At 51.1% G+C, this 17,590-nt stretch overlaps 1 protein-coding gene across 1 annotated transcript in view; it reads right to left on the reverse strand.

The window, feature by feature from the left end:
* Positions 1–17,590, reverse strand: part of LOC138503894 (mucin-5B-like) — a 1,431,798-nt gene that overhangs the window by 960,169 nt on the left and 454,039 nt on the right. Inside the window, exon 16 of the mRNA XM_069623965.1 lies at positions 3,286–3,462. Within this exon, the coding sequence (XP_069480066.1) occupies positions 3,286–3,462 (177 nt within the window). The remainder of the gene's footprint in view (positions 1–3,285; positions 3,463–17,590) is intronic.

Raw genomic sequence — 17,590 nt, forward strand, 5'->3', positions numbered from 1 at the left:
TGGAGATGTGGTGGATTCTGCGTGTAGTTCTGAACATTGTACATGATAGCGGGGTGCCTGAACATAGAATGGAGTACGGCAGAACCCTGGCAGGAGATCAAAAAGAAGAAGCATGATTGGAATGTGAAATGTACCCACAAAATCAATCATGCAACTAGGTTTTTAAGGAATGTTAAGGAGTTTCTGTGTGTGCATACAGTTAACTTATTTTACTGTTACCATTTGGTTATTGTTTTGCAAATTGCTATCTTTGTTTATGATTTATTTTGGAGTGTTTAGAAGTGGCGGTAGTGTTGTTTGGCATGTGTAATGTTGGCAGCAGTTTGTGTCATTTGATTGGGCCTTATTACAAGTTTGGTGGTACCTAGGTGGTAAATCCGCCCAAATAACACCAATCTCTATTACCGTTACTGCCACTTATTCTGGCAGTACTACCACTGCATTACAAGTGGCAGCAACGATTGTAAATCTGCATCCCATGGAGTTCAATTGGACTCCATGGGTGGGATTTTCCAGTATTACTGGCACCGGTAATATTGGTGCTGGAAATACTGGCAATTTTTGCCAGAAAGGCCCCTGACTCACATCCAGCTCTTAGATGGAGGTAAATCAGGTTCTCCTGTGGCAAACTTGTAGTTGGCCAGTGCAGTAACATGCCGTTAAACATTATTACCGGCATGTTATTACTGCATCAGCCATCTTGTAATGAGGGCCATATGTGTTTTGGGATGTATTGCTTAAGTTTGGCTAGGACATACAGTAGAAGCAAACCTTTGAGGCTGCTGATAGGGCAAGAGGCAGCTCTGCAATACACACACTCATCAATATTGTTTGCCTGGATTGTGTAGATTGTAACGCAGTCATCATGAAATGAAAACATATTTTTATGGATGTGACTTTTAAACCAGGTATTGAGCCCTAAGTAGCTTCCTGCTTTTTGTTTGTCATCTATCCAGGGGTATGGAACCAGCAGCTCTCCAGATGTTTTGGATCATGACCACCATTCTCCCTCATCTTGATTGACTGATTGATTGATATTTTATTTCTATCGCGCTCGTACACAAGTGTTTCAGAGCGCCACAAGGGAGGGGAACAGGGGAGAACAAAACAGCGATCTTACTAGGCCCAGTGACATTGAGAACGCGCAAGTGCATGGGAGAGGGGGAGGGGAAAAGTGCATGGAAGGGGGGAGAGGTGGAAAGTGCGAAGCAGAGGAGAAACAGATAAATACCAATAAATAAATAATAAAGGCAGCAAACAGTGGTAATGCAGGCAGCAATTTGCAAGTGCTAGGTTTAAGCAGGATAGGGCTGATGGTTGATGTAGTCCAATACTTATGGAGAGCCGGTGTTTCCAGAACCCTGTTCAAACCTGATAGTGCGAGTGATTATTTCAAATATCATTCATTGTGATGTCAGATGATATAATGTGTAGATCAATGATGATGTTAGACTTGAAGGAGATGCAGTCTCACTGACTGACCAGCTGCCATGCTGCCAAAAACAACAGTGAAAGCTACTGATTCCTACTAAGTTTTTTATGGAACCAAACTCCAAACGGTGGAAAGGTAAATGTTACAAATGGATGTGACAGGGCACCCCAAGCAAAGACAAAACCGGTGTACATCTTAAGGCATGAGGTCGTGCATTTTCAGACCTTTGCATTAGTACTGCAGAAGCTGCGTCCTCCAGGGCTGTGTGAAAGGCCCTTTGCACAGCACACAGCAAGTCAGAGCTCCGCCAACGATCTTTGTTGATGTGCAGTCTCCCTCTACTGCACCACATGTGTTTGAAGAAAGACAAGCCGTTCCCACTAAAGAGATGTCAAGGCCATGATGGCCACTTTGTACTTAACATGCAAACCCAGCAGCAGCCAGTGCAGCTTGTAGAGAATGGGAGTAGTAAGTTCCAAGTTTGATGTACATTGCAGAATTTGAACACATGCATTCTGGACCAGCTGCAATATACACGTTAATCACTACAGCGACTTGTTGGTTTGTTTATATTTGTTTATTTTATGTATTTATTGTGGGCAGATGTCAACATTTGTGTCAAACAGGATGTCGGCTTTTCCTACTTAGGTGTCAGGGAGAAGCCACGCACCATTAACCAGCCACAGCTGGTCCTTGCAGTGACCTAACCTCTCCTTCCTTTCTGAACCCATCATTTGTAGTTATGTATGTCTGGGTTCAAATTTACTTCGTTTGCCTCTATCCAAATGGCAATGTCTGCCCAAAAGGTGGTCAATGATTCCAGCTCTGCCTTGTCTTGGAAAGAGACATACAGAAAGTGTTATCAACATGCTGTTGACACTTCTAGATGTGCCTTAAGATAATGTGTCCATGGCCCCCTGACATACACATGCGACAAAGCTAGACAGGACCGAACTGTGAGGGACCGCATGGGCGATAGGAGCCACCAGAGAAACGAAGGGATGCATGCCCACATGAGGACACCTTAGCTGCATGAACAAAGAGACTCATTGAAGAATGGATCTGTGCGCGGGGTTTGGCTTTATATATATCTACTTTGGTACCTGTTCCACAGATTCTTTCAAACTCTAGTTTGGTTGAGGACTTGGATGCATATTGTCAGCTTGCTCACCTCACTGTCTAGGATTCCTGGACCATAGAGTTTGAACACTGACAGACTGGATCGAGGACAGCTCTCCTCGTAATTCTTTATGGTTTCCAGCTCTGTTTGTCTTATTCAGGGCTATCGTCACTCGTTTTCCCATTGTAAGTGCCATCCTTGATGTTGACATTAAATATTACTATATTAGAAAGGTAGCTCCCATTCATTCATGACTAAAAGGGCATCTTAACTCGGATTCTTCCAAATGATGTTGTACAACTCTTTCAGCTTTTACACCTAAATGTGCCACCCCACGTCCATTGCACTCCTTTGCTACACATGCTGTGTGGCAGGTGCCAAAGAAACACATTGAACTAGGTAAGCTGTCACTACATACCCCCTAATTTAAATTGCCTTTAAAACCAATGGAAATGATCAGGGCACTGAAAGATGCCTCAATAGAAAACCTTGAACTGCTCTAGCATCTCAATTAGGCAGATGTTTCCTTTGCTGTTTGGAAAGCATCACCTCGATTGGCATTTAGAATACTGGCAAGAGTGGGTTCTCAAAATCATTCATGCATATATTAGCTGACTTGTCCTGTGAGATCACCTTCAAAATATGGTATCAATTTGAAGTTTCCCGTGTACCATTTAAGAGACTGCACTTTCCCATGAATGCTGTTCCACTAATTGTGGTCTCTAGAACTCACCTTATAGTTAGCCGTGAGTTTTATGGTGATTCTCGTTTTCTTATCCCATATGAGGATTATTCCAGTGTTGACCTCGACCACTAGGAAGATGCCGCTCTGTCGCACCTTGTACGGCACGTCTCCAATGGTGCATGCACGCTCTCTGAAATCGCCTTTGCTTAATATCAAAATGCAATCCTAGCACGGAAAGAAGACACATTGAAACGTGGTTAAGTTCATAACTTGACAGGTGCAAAGCGTACTTCATATAGATATATCAATATGCAAGCTTACATGCTGGAGGGCAGCGGGCACTACCCTGTAGTTAAGATAAACCAATTTGGATTGACTTTTCCGCAAGCACTATTGCTAATAACTTTGAATGTGGATAGATCTGGAAGGCATTTTCCAAATAGATGCCTAGGAAAGAATTGTTAAACGGCTTTAAAGTTTTAGAGAAAGAAAAAAAGATTTTTTCACCATTCATTTTCCCATTGAGAAAAAGGTGCTTCCATTGAACATGTGCAGGGCGAAAACCGCAGGACGACTTTGCATCCTATCAGAAACAAAGTGGGCAAAAATCATTGCAGATAGTTCTTATATTGTTTCGGTGTGAATCCGTCCAGAAGTTATTATTGACACGAAAAGGGGTGCCAACTGACCAAATAACTTGTATGCATGCCACAAAGTGAATTGCAGCACTGATGCTTTTTAGAAATAAACAGCCAACAAGTGTTTGCCCGATGAGAATAATTCCTGGGTACTAAGTGAAGAAATTATATTTGTATAATTGAGTTCTTCAAAGACCGATTTAGAAAGACATATGAGAGACCGCTCTGAGCGGTCTTTCTAAATGGAACTGTCAGCCCCTGTGATGCACAGGACTACGCGAAGGGTCTGGCAGGCACAGCAGAGCCAGAAGAGGGAAGATGCTGGGGCCCAGGTAAGTGTGTTGTTTTTGTGAGTGCTGTGTGTGTGTGAGTGTTTGGGTGTTTGTGGGAGTAATGTTTGGGTAGGGGCGGAAGCGAGAAGCTGTAAGTGTGTGTGTTAGAATGTCTGTGAGTGTGTCTGTGGTGGGAGGTGGGACAGGAGAAAGGCTTTTGGCACGGAAGGGGAGCAGAGAGGGAGGAAAGGGGGACTTATAGGGTGAAATCCCCCGAATGATAAAAAAAATTGCCAGGGTAGAGAAGCGAAGAGCAGTGTGGGTTGGGGATGCATGCAATGTGATATTTTGGCATATTGACGGACGCGCAAAAACGACTGGAAAGAATGTGACTTTTTGTGTTCGGTCGTCAATATTTGGAAATATCACATAGGACAGATTCCTGTGGTAATCCCATGGAAACACAAAAGAAAGTGTTCAGAATGATATTTGGAGGAGGGAAGGGAGTGGTGTCACATTATGGTGCGCTGGGAAGGATGAAAGGCCACCACATGGTTAGTTGGGCACTTTGGGGAGTGCTGGAGAGCCCGTTTTGAGTTGAATTGACTTGCCTTACCACCGTAACATCACAATATGCGATTGGAAAAGATTTTCACCACAACAAACAGTGGGGCAAAGAGGATGATTGGGGAGGGTTAGGAGGAAATTACACGGTGGAGAGACGTTGGAGGGAACTAAAAAGGAGGAGTAGTGCACATGTAGAGGGGCAGTGAGATGGGAAAGACTTTCATTTTTTAGCATTTGCATATTGCTGCAGTAATCATAAAATGCTTTGTTTCTGCAGGAACAATTCCCATTGAAATGGTGTAGTGCCACAGTGATAGCAGTGATATTTCCACAGGTAATTTCTGGGGGAAAATACAGCGACATTAAGGCAATAAAAAAGGGGGCAAAGAGAGGAGCCACATTGTCTTTTAGCCTAATTGTTGCCATGTGCGCTACGGTTTCACTGGACATGGCTGAAGGCCATGGTCAGGGGGAATTGGTTATTTATTAGTGAGGGGGATGTGAGCCATGCCTGAAGGCCATGGTCACTGGACATTGCCAGTGGACCAAAGTTTTTTCCCTAATTTCCCCAGGATGGCAATCAGGGATGACATCTAAAGGGTGGACACCGACTTCATATTTTCGTCACTTCCCACACCCGCCAAATTTCATGGAGTTTGTTGTGATAAATCTGTTTATCGTAATTCTCTGTCTTAGCTAAAGGTTTTTCACTGAATATGCATACGCACACACATTACACTTTACACACATTGTTCTCCTCTGTAACCTTGGTGTTTGTCCTTGAGCGTTCATCAAATTTGGAATGACATGTTTAATTAATAAGTTTAATTAATATTTTACTGTTTTGAAATTTCCTGCAGGCGCAAAAGTCAATCTTAAGCCCATCCAGTCTTTCATTATGCAAGATATTTGTTGGCCCTTATCATGAAGTGAGGCCTCCCTCCTCGCTTTCCGTAAAGCAATGAAAATTATCCTCTTCTCATAAGGTCCCTTGTAGCAGCATGAATACTAACCATAGAACCCACTGCTTAAACTGTCATGACCAATCAATTAAGCTATAATGATATCTATGTTTGTGTTTTTCTTATATAATGTGCCATTTACTGCTACCACGACTGTACCTCTGTAACTAAACTCATGCAAGTAACAGCGCCTCAATGCCCTTGGGCGGCTTGCGCGCTATATAAATATACAAATAAATAAATAAATGTAGTTGCGAAAATCAGATCAGCCAAACAGGAGCTACTCGCTTTTTAATTAAAAGCAACTTTTGGAATTAATTACTGTACTGCAAAACAAACTAAACACAGTCCATAACACCCCCTAGCAAAGTCATGAACACAATTACCCCCACACACAAACACACAAGCACACACACACAAACACACACTATTCAGTCATTCAGACATGATCAAAAGAAGGACAAAGTAAAATGAGAAATATACACTGAGATGAAAAGTATTCCATGTAACACACAAAATGATCAGCCACACTGAAATTGTAGTAGGGACACTGCATATGCACAATCGAACTGAGGGACACAATAAATTTAAATTAATTCTATAAAATGAAAAATATTCTGTGAAATGAATAAAATGAACAGCTGCACCCTACATGCAGTAAGGGTGCTGTACATTATCTGTAGGCACAGAAGGGCAAGTCACAATGAATATGTAGCAAAACAACTGCAGCACCCAACACACATACACACGCACAGTTTGGTTATGTGTATCAGGGTCAGAGGCACACACTGAAATTAAAATTATACTTTTAAATAAATAATGTTTTTGGAAATGCAAAAGTCGATCTACCACAGATAAACAGGGCAACCAGCCCCTGCAGTGTGTGTGTGTGTGTGAACGCGCGCATGCTGAAGGCTGTGTGCTTTGCAGTATATTTTTCATATCATTTTCGCCTTGGAATAGAAATATTGATGCATTCTTTTTGCTTAAAATGTGGATATCACCTATTTGGCTAATCCAATTTTCGATATTTTTTCATCTTGCATAACCTTAGGACAAGGTTTAAGTGTGTTAAAAAATCTCGAAAACTGAAGCTGACAATTTCAAAATATGCTGGGATAACGAGATTTCTCTTTGGAAACCTCAGTGAAATAAGTTATTTTTGGGTTACAGAGGAAAATCTTCTTTAAATATTCTATATAAACTGCGATGTAACCTTACCTATTGTGAAGTGACCATAAATTACATGGCCACGCTAGTGGCCATGTAGTTATGGTTAATTTGCAGTTTCCATAGGAAGAGCACTTTTTGGGCGGCTTATAACTTCGCTCCCCCTGGACGAATCCTCACCTAATTTTGTTTCCAAAGTTTGGTGAGGATTCGTCCAGGGGGGCAAAGTTATAGGGGGGGGTCCCAAAACTTCTTTTTTCCCATAGACTGAATGGGGAAAAAACTTTGCTCGCGCCTACAGCCCAAACCGCTGGATGGATTTTCACCAAATTCGGACCAGGAGTAGTGGCTTGGACCCGAAAGCGTGCTTTTGCAGATTTGGTGAAAATCCATCCAGTAGTTTTTTTTTAAATGACCAAAAAGTAGGTCATAAAAAATATGTGATATCTGTGTTCGGTCCGTGGACACACTTCCGTGTTAGCTCCGCGGACAGTGTCCTGATTGGCCAATCGGCTTGCGTAATGTCCGCGGACATGCAGCGTGATCGCTGATTGGACGGTGTGGAGCGTGAAGCGCGTCAGATTTTCAGTAGCACCCACCATCTTGGATTCATGGACGTCCGCGGACAGCGCAGTGAAACTTGGTTTAAAATGTGTATTTAGTAGAGTGTGTTGGTGTGTAAGAGTGTTTGGGGAGGGTGGGAGAGCATGAGATATGTTAAATGTTGTATTTTATTATGTGGTAGACCATCTTGTTGTGTTCGATTTGTCTGCGGACATTACGGCTGTTCTGAAATGTTCTAAATAAAGTAAATGGGGGGGTGTTCTGAGGACGCAATATGTGTCCGTTTTGCTCACTGGCAAGTTGAATGTGTTCTAAGAACACTTGCGGTGTCCTGAAATGTTCGTAAATAAACAAAATGGGGGTGTCCTGAGGATGCTGTCCGTATTGCACGCTGGAAAGATGAAAGTGTTCTCAGAACACTCGGGGTGTCCTGAGATGTTCATAAATTAACAAAATGGGGGTGTCCTGAGGACGCTGTCCGTATTGTTCGCTGGCAAGTTGAATGTGTTCTAAGACCACTCGTGGTGTCCTGAAATGTTCGTAAATGAACAAAATGGGGGTGTCCTGAGGACGCTGTCTGTATTGTTCTATGGCAAGTTGAAAGTGTTCCAAGAACGCTCGCGGTGTCCTGCAATGTTAAATGAGGGTGTCCTCAGGACGCTGTCCATATTGTTCGCTGGCAAGTTGAATGGTTTCTAAGAACACTTGCGGTGTCCTGAAATGTTCGTAAATAAACAAAATGGGGGTGTCCTGAGGACGCTGTCCGTATTGTTCGCTGGCAAGTTGAATGTGTTCTAAGAACACTTGCGGTGTCCAGAAATGTTCGTAAATTAACAAAATAGGGGTGTTCTGAGGACGCTGTCCGTATTGTTCTCTGGCAAATTGAATATGTTCTAAGAACACTAGCGGTGTCCTGAAATGTTCGTAAATAAACAAAATGGGGGTGTCCTGAGGACGGTGTCTGTATTGTTCTCTGGCAAGTTGAATGTGCTCTAAGAACACTCGCGGTGTCCTGAAATGTTCATAAATAAACAAAATGGGGGTGTCCCGAGGATGCTGTCCGTATGGTTCGCTGGGAAGTTGAATGTGTTCTAAGAACACTCACGGTGTCCTGAAATGTTCGTAAATAAACAAAATGGGGGTGTCCTGAGGACAGTGTCCGTATTGTTCGGTGGCAAGTTGAAAGTGTTCCAAGAACGCTTGCGGTGTCCTGCAATGTTAAATGAGGGTGTCCTGAGGACGCTGTCCATATTGTTCGCTGGCAAGTTGAATGGGTTCTAAGAACACTTGCGGTGTCCTGAAATGTTCGTAAATAAACAAAATGGGGGTGTCCTGAGGAGGCTGTCCGTATTGTTCGCTGGCAAGTTGAATGTGTTCTAAGAACACTTGCGGTGTCCAGAAATGTTCGTAAATTAACGAAATAGGGGTGTTCTGAGGACGCTGTCCGTATTGTTCTCTGGCAAGTTGAAAATGTTCTAAGAACACTTGTGGTGTCCTGAGATGTTCGTAAATAAACAAAATGGGGGTGTCCTGAGGACGCTGTCCGTATTGTTCTCTGGCAAGTTGAATGTGTTCTATGAACACTTGTGGTGTCCTGAAATGTTTGTAAATAAACAAAATGGGGGTGTCCTGAGGACGGTGTCTGTATTGTTCTCTGGCAAGTTGAATGTGTTTTAAGAACACTTGTGGTGTCCTGAAATGTTTGTAAATAAACAAAATGGGGGTGTCCTGAGGACAGTGTCCATATTGTTCGATGGCAAGTTGAATGTGTTCTAAGAACACTTGCGGTGTCCAGAAATGTTCGTAAATTAACAAAATAGGGGTGTTCTGAGGACGCTGTCCGTATTGTTCTCTGGCAAGTTGAATATGTTCTAAGAACACTTGCGGTGTCCAGAAATGTTTGTAAATTAACAAAATAGGGGTGTTCTGAGGACGCTGTCCGTATTGTTCTCTGGCAAGTTCAATATGTTCTAAGAACACTTGTGGTGTCCTGAAATGTTCGTAAATAAACAAAATGGGGGTGTCCTGAGGACGGTCTCTGTATTGTTCTCTGGCAAGTTGAATGTGCTCTAAGAACACTCGCGGTGTCCTGAAATGTTCATAAATAAACAAAATGGGGGTGTCCCGAGGATGCTGCCCGTATGGTTCGCTGGGAAGTTGAATGTGTTCTAAGAACACTCACGGTGTGCTGAAATGTTCGTAAATAAACAAAATGGGGGTGTCCTGAGGACAGTGTCCGTATTGTTCCGTGGCAAGTTGAAAGTGTTCCAAGAACGCTTGCGGTTTCCTGCAATGTTAAATGAGGGTGTCCTGAGGACGCTGTCCATATTGTTCGCTGGCAAGTTGAATGGGTTCTAAGAACACTTGCAGTGTCCTGAAATGTTCGTAAATAAACAAAATGGGGGTGTCCTGAGGACACTGTCCGTATTGTTCGCTGGCAAGTTGAATGTGTTCTAAGAACACTTGCGGTGTCCAGAAATGTTCGTAAATTAACAAAATGGGGGTGTCCTGAGGACGCTGTCCGTATTGTTCTCTGGCAAGTTGAATGTGTTGTATGAACACTTGTGGTGTCCTGAAATGTTCGTAAATAAACAAAATGGGGGTGTCCTGAGGACGGTGTCTGTATTGTTCTCTGGCAAGTTGAATGTGTTTTAAGAACACTTGTGGTGTCTTGAAATGTTTGTAAATAAACAAAATGGGGGTGTCCTGAGGACACTGTCCATATTGTTCGATGGCAAGTTGAATGTGCTCTAAGAACACTCGCGGTGTCCTGAAATGTTCATAAATAAACAAAATGGGGGTGTTCTGAGGACGCTGTCCGTATGGTTCGCTGGACAGTTGAATGTGTTCTAAGAACACTTGTGGTGTCCTGAAATGTTCGTAAATAAACAAATGGGGGTGTCCTGAGGACGCTGTCCGTATTGTTCTCTGGCAAGTTGAATGTGTTCTATGAACACTTGTGGTGTCCTGAAATGTTCGTAAATATTCAAAATGGGGGTGTCCTGAGGACGGTGTCTGTATTGTTCTCTGGCAAGTGGAATGTGTTCTAAGAACACTTGTGGTGTCCTGAAATGTTCGTAAATAAACAAAATGGGGGTGTCCTGAGGACACTGTCCATATTGTTTGATGGCAAGTTGAATGTGCTCTAAGAACACTCGTGGTGTCCTGAAATGTTCATAAATAAACAAAATGGGGGTGTCCCAAGGATGCTGTCCGTATGGTTCGCTGGCAAGTTGAATGTGTTCTAAGAACACTAGCGGTGTCCAGAAATGTTCGGAAATAAACAAAATGGGGGTGTCCTGAGGACACTGTCCGTATTGTTTGCTGGCAAGTTGAAAGTGTTCCAAGAACACTCATTATGTCCGCGGACGGTAAAAGTTCCCATAGGCCATAGTTGAAATGTTTGACTCTATGGGTGTGATATGCTGCGGTGGTTGTGGCCAGGGCTTAGAGTCTTGGGTGCATGGCCATTGGGCCATGCACCCAAGACTCTATGCCCTGGCCACAACCACCGCAGCATATCACACTCATAGTGACTTATAACTTTGGGATCAAAAATAAATTTATAAGGGACAAAGTTATAAGCCACTATGGGTGTCATATGCTGCGATGTTTGTACTTATTATAATACACTTACAGGGTAATTCATAGAATTTCACAGAAAAGTGTCGCAAGCGGCTGGCGCAGAGTGTCCGCGTGCGATTGTCTGCGCCAGGCACGTGCGCTAAAACCGATTTCCGCGCACAGCGTATTCATGGATTTTAGGCTCCCAAACCAGCCGTGGCGCAGAGTATCGCAGCGACCCTGCAGCAGCGCCAGTAACGCCCCCAAGAACGCCCTCGGGCAAGGAAAAGCCATCAAAATAGCTAAATCATCGCAAAGGGCTGCGCTAACCCTGGACCAGTCTACAGGGCTGCCAAACAAGGAATGCAAAGCGGGTAACGTGCATATCAGGGGTACGCGTGAAGTTATACACGCGATTAGCCAGGGTACGTGTATTACAGGGGTACGCGTGAAGTTCTACACGCGATTAGCCAGGGCACGTGTATCACAGGGGTACGCAGGAATTATCACACGCGATTTGGCTGGGTACGTGTATTACAGGGGTACACGGGAAGTTCTACACGCGATTTGGCCAGGTACGTGTATTACAGGGGTGCGCGGGAATTATCACACGCGATTTGGCTTGGTACGTATATTACAGGGGTGCGTGGGAAGTTCTACACGCGATTGGCCAGGGTACGTGTATTACAGGGGTACGTGGGAATTATCACACGCGATTTGGCTGGGTACGTGTATTACAGGGGTACACGGGAAGTTCTACACGCGATTCGGCTGGGTACGTGTATTACAGGGGTGTGCGGGAATTATCACACGCAATTAGGCTGGGTGGGTCCTCACAGGTGTTCCCTGTACACCATCCACGGCCCCTGCAGGCACCCCACAAAACAGGGGACTACCCTGCACACCTGCTCATGTCCCCCTGCACCCCCACCCCCCAGCAGTGCAGGGGCAGCCTCCACCAGGCCCCCACTCATGTCTCCCACCACCACCACCCCCCAGCATCCAGGGGCACCCTCCACCAGGCCCCCACCCATGTCTCCCACCACCCCCACCCCCCAGCCACCAGGGGCACCCTCCATCAGGCCCCCACTCATGTCTCCCACCACCCCCACCCCCCAGCAGTGCAGGGGCAGCCTCCACCAGGCCCCCACTCATGTCCCCTATCACCCCCACCCCCCAGCAGTGCAGGGGCACCCTCCACCAGGCCCCCACTCATGTCCCCTATCACCCCCACCCCCCCGCCACCAGGGGCACCCTCCACCAGGCCCCCATCCATGTCTCCCACCACCCCCACCCCCCAGCCACCAGGGGCACCCTCCACCGGCCCCCACTCTTGTCTCCCACCACCCCCACCCCCCAGCAGTGCAGGGGCACCCTCCACCAGGCCCCCACTCATGTCCCCTATCACCCCCACCCCCCAGCAGTGCAGGGGCACCCTCCACCAGGCCCCCACTCATGTCCCCTATCACCCCCACCCCCCCGCCACCAGGGGCACCCTCCACCAGGCCCCCATCCATGTCTCCCACCACCCCCAACCCCCAGCCACCAGGGGCACCCTCCACCAGGCCCCCACTCATGTCCCCTATCACCCCCACCCCCCCGCCACCAGGGGCACCCTCCACCAGGCCCCCATCCATGTCTCCCACCACCCCCACCCCCCAGCCACCAGGGGCACCCTCCACCAGGCCCCCACTCATGTCTCCCACCACCCACACCCCCCAGCAGTGCAGGGGCACCCTCCACCAGGCCCCCACTCATGTCCCCTATCAACCCCACCCCCCAGCAGTGCAGGGGCACCCTCCACCAGGCCCCCACCCATGTCTCCCACCACCCCCACCCCCCAGCCACCAGGGGCACCCTCCACCAGGCCCCCACTCATGTCTCCCACCACCCCCACCCCCCAGCAGTGCAGGGGCAGCCTCCACCACGCCCCACTCATGTCCCCTATCACCCCCACCCCCCCGCCACCAGGGGCACCCTCCACCAGGCCCCCACCCATGTCTCCCACCACCCCCACCCCCCAGCCACCAGGGGCACCCTCCACCAGGCCCCCACTCATGTCTCCCACCACCCCCACCCCCCAGCAGTGCAGGGGCAGCCTCCACCAGGCCCCCACTCATGTCCCCTATCACCCCCACCCCCCCGCCACCAGGGGCACCCTCCACCAGGCCCCCACTCATGTCTCCCACCACCTCCACCCCCCAGCAGTGCAGGGGCACCCTCCACCAGGCCCCCACTCATGTCCCCTATCACCCCCACCCCCCAGCAGTGCAGGGCACCCTCCACCAGGCCCCCACTCATGTACCCTATCACCCCCACCCCCCCGCCACCAGGGGCACCCTCCACCAGGCCCCCATCCATGTCTCCCACCACCCCCATCCCCCAGCCACCAGGGGCACCCTCCATCAGGCCCCCACTCATGTCTCCCACCACCCCCACCCCCCAGCAGTGCAGGGGCACCCTCCACCAGGCCCCCACTCATGTCCCCTATCACCCCCACCCCCCAGCAGTGCAGGGGCACCCTCCACCAGGCCCCCACTCATGTCCCCTATCACCCCCACCCCCCCGCCACCAGGGGCACCCTCCACCAGGCCCCCATCCATGTCTCCCACCACCCCCACCCCCCAGCCACCAGGGGCACCCTCCACCAGGCCCCCACTCATGTCCCCTATCACCCCCACCCCCCTGCCACCAGGGGCACCCTCCACCAGGCCCCCACTCATGTCTCCCACCACCCCCACCCCCCAGCAGTGCAGGGGCACCCTCCACCAGGCCCCCACTCATGTCTCCCACCACCCCCACCCCCCAGCAGTGCAGGGGCACCCTCCACCAGGCCCCCACCCATGTCTCCCACCACCCCCACCCCCAGCCACCAGGGGCACCCTCCACCAGGCCCCCACTCATGTCTCCCACCACCCCCACCCCCCAGCAGTGCAGGGGCAGCCTCCACCAGGCCCCCACTCATGTCTCCCACCACCCCCACCCCCCAGCAGTGCAGGGGCAGCCTCCACCAGGCCCCCACTCATGTCTCCCACCACCCCCACCCCCCAGCTGTGCAGGGATACCCTCCACCAGGCCCCCACCCATGTCTCCCACCACCCCCACCCCCCAGCCACCAGGGGCACCCTCCACCAGGCCCCCACTCATGTCTCCCACCACCCCCACCCCCCAGCAGTGCAGGGGCAGCCTCCACCAGGCCCCCACTCATGTCCCCTATCACCCCCACCCCCCCGCCACCAGGGGCACCCTCCACCAGGCCCCCACTCATGTCTCCCACCACCCCCACCCCCCAGCAGTGCAGGGGCACCCTCCACCAGGCCCCCACTCATGTCCCCTATCACCCCCACCCCCCAGCAGTGCAGGGGCACCCTCCACCAGGCCCCCACTCATGTCCCCTATAACCCCCACCCCCCCGCCACCAGGGGCACCCTCCACCAGGCCCCCATCCATGTCTCCCACCACCCCCACCCCCCAGCCACCAGGGGCTCCCTCCACCAGGCCCCCACTCATGTCTCCCACCACCCCCACCCCCCAGCAGTGCAGGGGCACCCTCCACCAGGTCCCCACTCATGTCCCCTATCACCCCCACCCCCCCGCCACCAGGGGCACCCTCCACCAGGCCCCCACTCATGTCTCCCACCACCCGCACCCCCCAGCAGTGCAGGGGCACCCTCCACCAGGCCCCCACTCATGTCTCCCACCACCCCCACCCCCCAGCAGTGCAGGGGCACCCTCCACCAGGACCCCACCCATGTCTCCCACCACCCCCACCCCCCAGCCACCAGGGGCACCCTCCACCAGGCCCCCACTCATGTCTCCCACCACCCCCACCCCCCAGCAGTGCAGGGGCAGCCTCCACCACGCCCCCACTCATGTCCCCTATCACCCCCACCCCCCGCCACCAGGGACACCTTCCACCAGGCCCCCATCCATGTCTCCCACCACTCCCACCCCCCAGCCACCAGGGGCACCCTCCACCAGGCCCCCACTTATGTCTCCCACCACCCCCACCCCCCAGCAGTGCAGGGGCACCCTCCACCAGGCCCCCACTCATGTCCCCTATCACCCCCACCCCCCAGCAGTGCAGGGGCACCCTCCACCAGGCCCCCACTCATGTCCCCTATCACCCCCACCCCCCCGCCACCAGGGGCACCCTCCACCAGGCCCCCATCCATGTCTCCCACCACCCCCACCCCCCAGCCACCAGGGGCACCCTCCACCAGGCCCCCACTCATGTCCCCTATCACCCCCACCCCCCCGCCACCAGGGGCACCCTCCACCAGGCCCCCACTCATGTCTCCCACCACCCCCACCCCCAGCAGTGCAGGGGCACCCTCCACCAGGCCCCCACCCATGTCTGCCACCACCCCCACCCCCCAGCCACCAGGGGCACCCTCCACCAGGCCCCCACTCATGTCTCCCACCACCCCCACCCCCCAGCAGTGCAGGGGCAGCCTCCAGCAGGCCCCCACTCATGTCTCCTACCACCCCCCCATCGCTGTGGGGCACCTGCCAGCAGGCCCCCACCCATGTCCAACCCATGTCTCCCACCACCCCCACCCCCCAGCCACCAGGGGCATCCTCCACCAGGACACCAACTTCCCTGGCACTGAAGCTGGTGCCCCTCTGCCTCCTTGGCCGGGGGTTGCCACTGGTGCCAGATGTTGTAGTGCCCGACATGGCAACCCCAGAGGCAGGAGTGGGTGGGCAACTGGGTCCTGGGGCTGGGCTGTGGTGCGACGGAAAAGCAGTCGGGAGCCTTTGGTTCCAGCAGGGGTGGTCACAGCAACAGCACCCCTGGCTGATGTGCAGGCAGCAAATGGCAGGGCACGTGGGCAGCAGGCAGTCAGGCAGCAGCAGATGGCAGGTGGGAGCGTGCTCAGGGCTCTGGGGGGCAGTAATTTGGCCTCCTGGGCAGGAGCGTGGTCTTTCGTGTGTGAACGCGTGGACAGCTTGATATGTAGTGAGTGATTTTGAACGTGAAAATCCCACACGTCTGCGTGTAAATCGATGAAAGGCCCTTAGCGCGTAAACGCGTATGCGCGTCTATGAAGTCACGTGCACGCGTAGGAAAAAGTTGCGTGATACGTCCGAGTGTCAAAGCGTGTTATTGGTGGAAATAGCCCTACACGCAGAAGTGTCAAAGCGTGTAATTGGTGCAAATGGACCTACACGCAGAAGTGTCAAAGCATGTAATTGGTACAAATGGACATACACGCAGAAGTGACAAAGCGTGTAATTGGTGCAAATGGACCTACACGAAGAAGTGACAAAGCGTGTAATTGGTGGGAATGGGCCTAGCACGTACACGCCGCGTAAGTGACGCTGTACGTGTGGGCCTGCTTATAAGGTACGTGTAGAACAACAATTCCTTGTACTGCTTTTCGTGGAGAGCGAGTGGGTGAATTCTGTACTTCTTGTCGTTTCACACGCGATTTACTTCACGGCGTTTCAAGTTCGTACTCCCTGTTACCTCTGACAGCCTTTTCTATTTGCTCTCTTGTACTGGTTTACCTGGGCCTGTTCCCTCAAACAGTGTTCCCTTCTACTGTTGTCCTGTCTCCTCAGACAGCGTACATATCTTCTTTTGGCGGGGGTGTTGCCAACCAAACGTGCTCATTTTTCACGCTCTTTTACCTGGCAGACGGTGAGTCACGCACGTATCTAACATCTGTGCTTGCCCCGTGTGTAGCCTACCCCTTCAGAGGTCATTCTAGGCTGCGTGTGACACGCATACGTTCATTCTTGTGTTACTGGGTGCCACAGCGTAGTGCAGGTTTTTCTTTCTGCACACGTGGTCTAGGAGGGGTTGCGTGCACGTCATCTCCCTTTTTTGGGCCTCCTGTGCGTTGCGTGACCCGTCATCTTTCCCCAGGGGTTACATTCAGCCTTGCTAGAGCACTAGGGTACAATTACCATCTGGTACCCAACCCCTTTGACCCCCAATTGCCCAGGACAATAGTCTACATCCACTCCCATACGCACATTAACATCAGTGCCATGGCTGGGAGGCGAGGATTCCGTAAGGGTGGCAAAGGTGGAAGAGCCACAAGTGGTGGCCGTGGTGGATCCGGTAGGGGACGTGGTCGTAACTTGCAGGGTGAGCCTGTCCCCCCATGTGTGGAGGACCAGTCACGGGCACCCATAATCCCCCCCTCCCCCCCTCCTGTTGAGGCTGATGTGGCTGACACCATCCATGCTCAGCCCTTGTTGGACCAGCCCATTGTGGCACCAGACCTGGCTGACTCCATGGCTGACTTCCAGGTCAGCAGGGCTACGACACGTGCGCTGGTGCACGTTGATGCCATCATGCCACGTGGATCTGGGGCAGCAAGGTCATCTGCTGCACCAAGGAGGCAGGGCGGAGAGGCTGCAGGGGCAGCTGCGGCTCCATCCACCCCAGCCCTCACACACCCAGCCAGGACAGTGTCGGTCCTAGTCCATGCTGCTGACATTCCCCCTGACACCATCACACTAGAGCCAATGCCTGCACCAACTCCCATGCTGAGTGTGCAATCCCACACTCCTGATACAGAGTCCACCAGGGCTCCTGCCCCTAGTGTCCAGAGCAGCGCAGGACACTCAGGATCACCACCACCTTCCAAGCGGAAGAGGA

This window comes from Ambystoma mexicanum, chromosome 11 (assembly GCF_040938575.1).
Source record: "Ambystoma mexicanum isolate Mex_15411 chromosome 11, UKY_AmexF1_1, whole genome shotgun sequence".
In the NCBI taxonomy this organism is placed as follows: Eukaryota; Metazoa; Chordata; class Amphibia; order Caudata; family Ambystomatidae; genus Ambystoma; species Ambystoma mexicanum.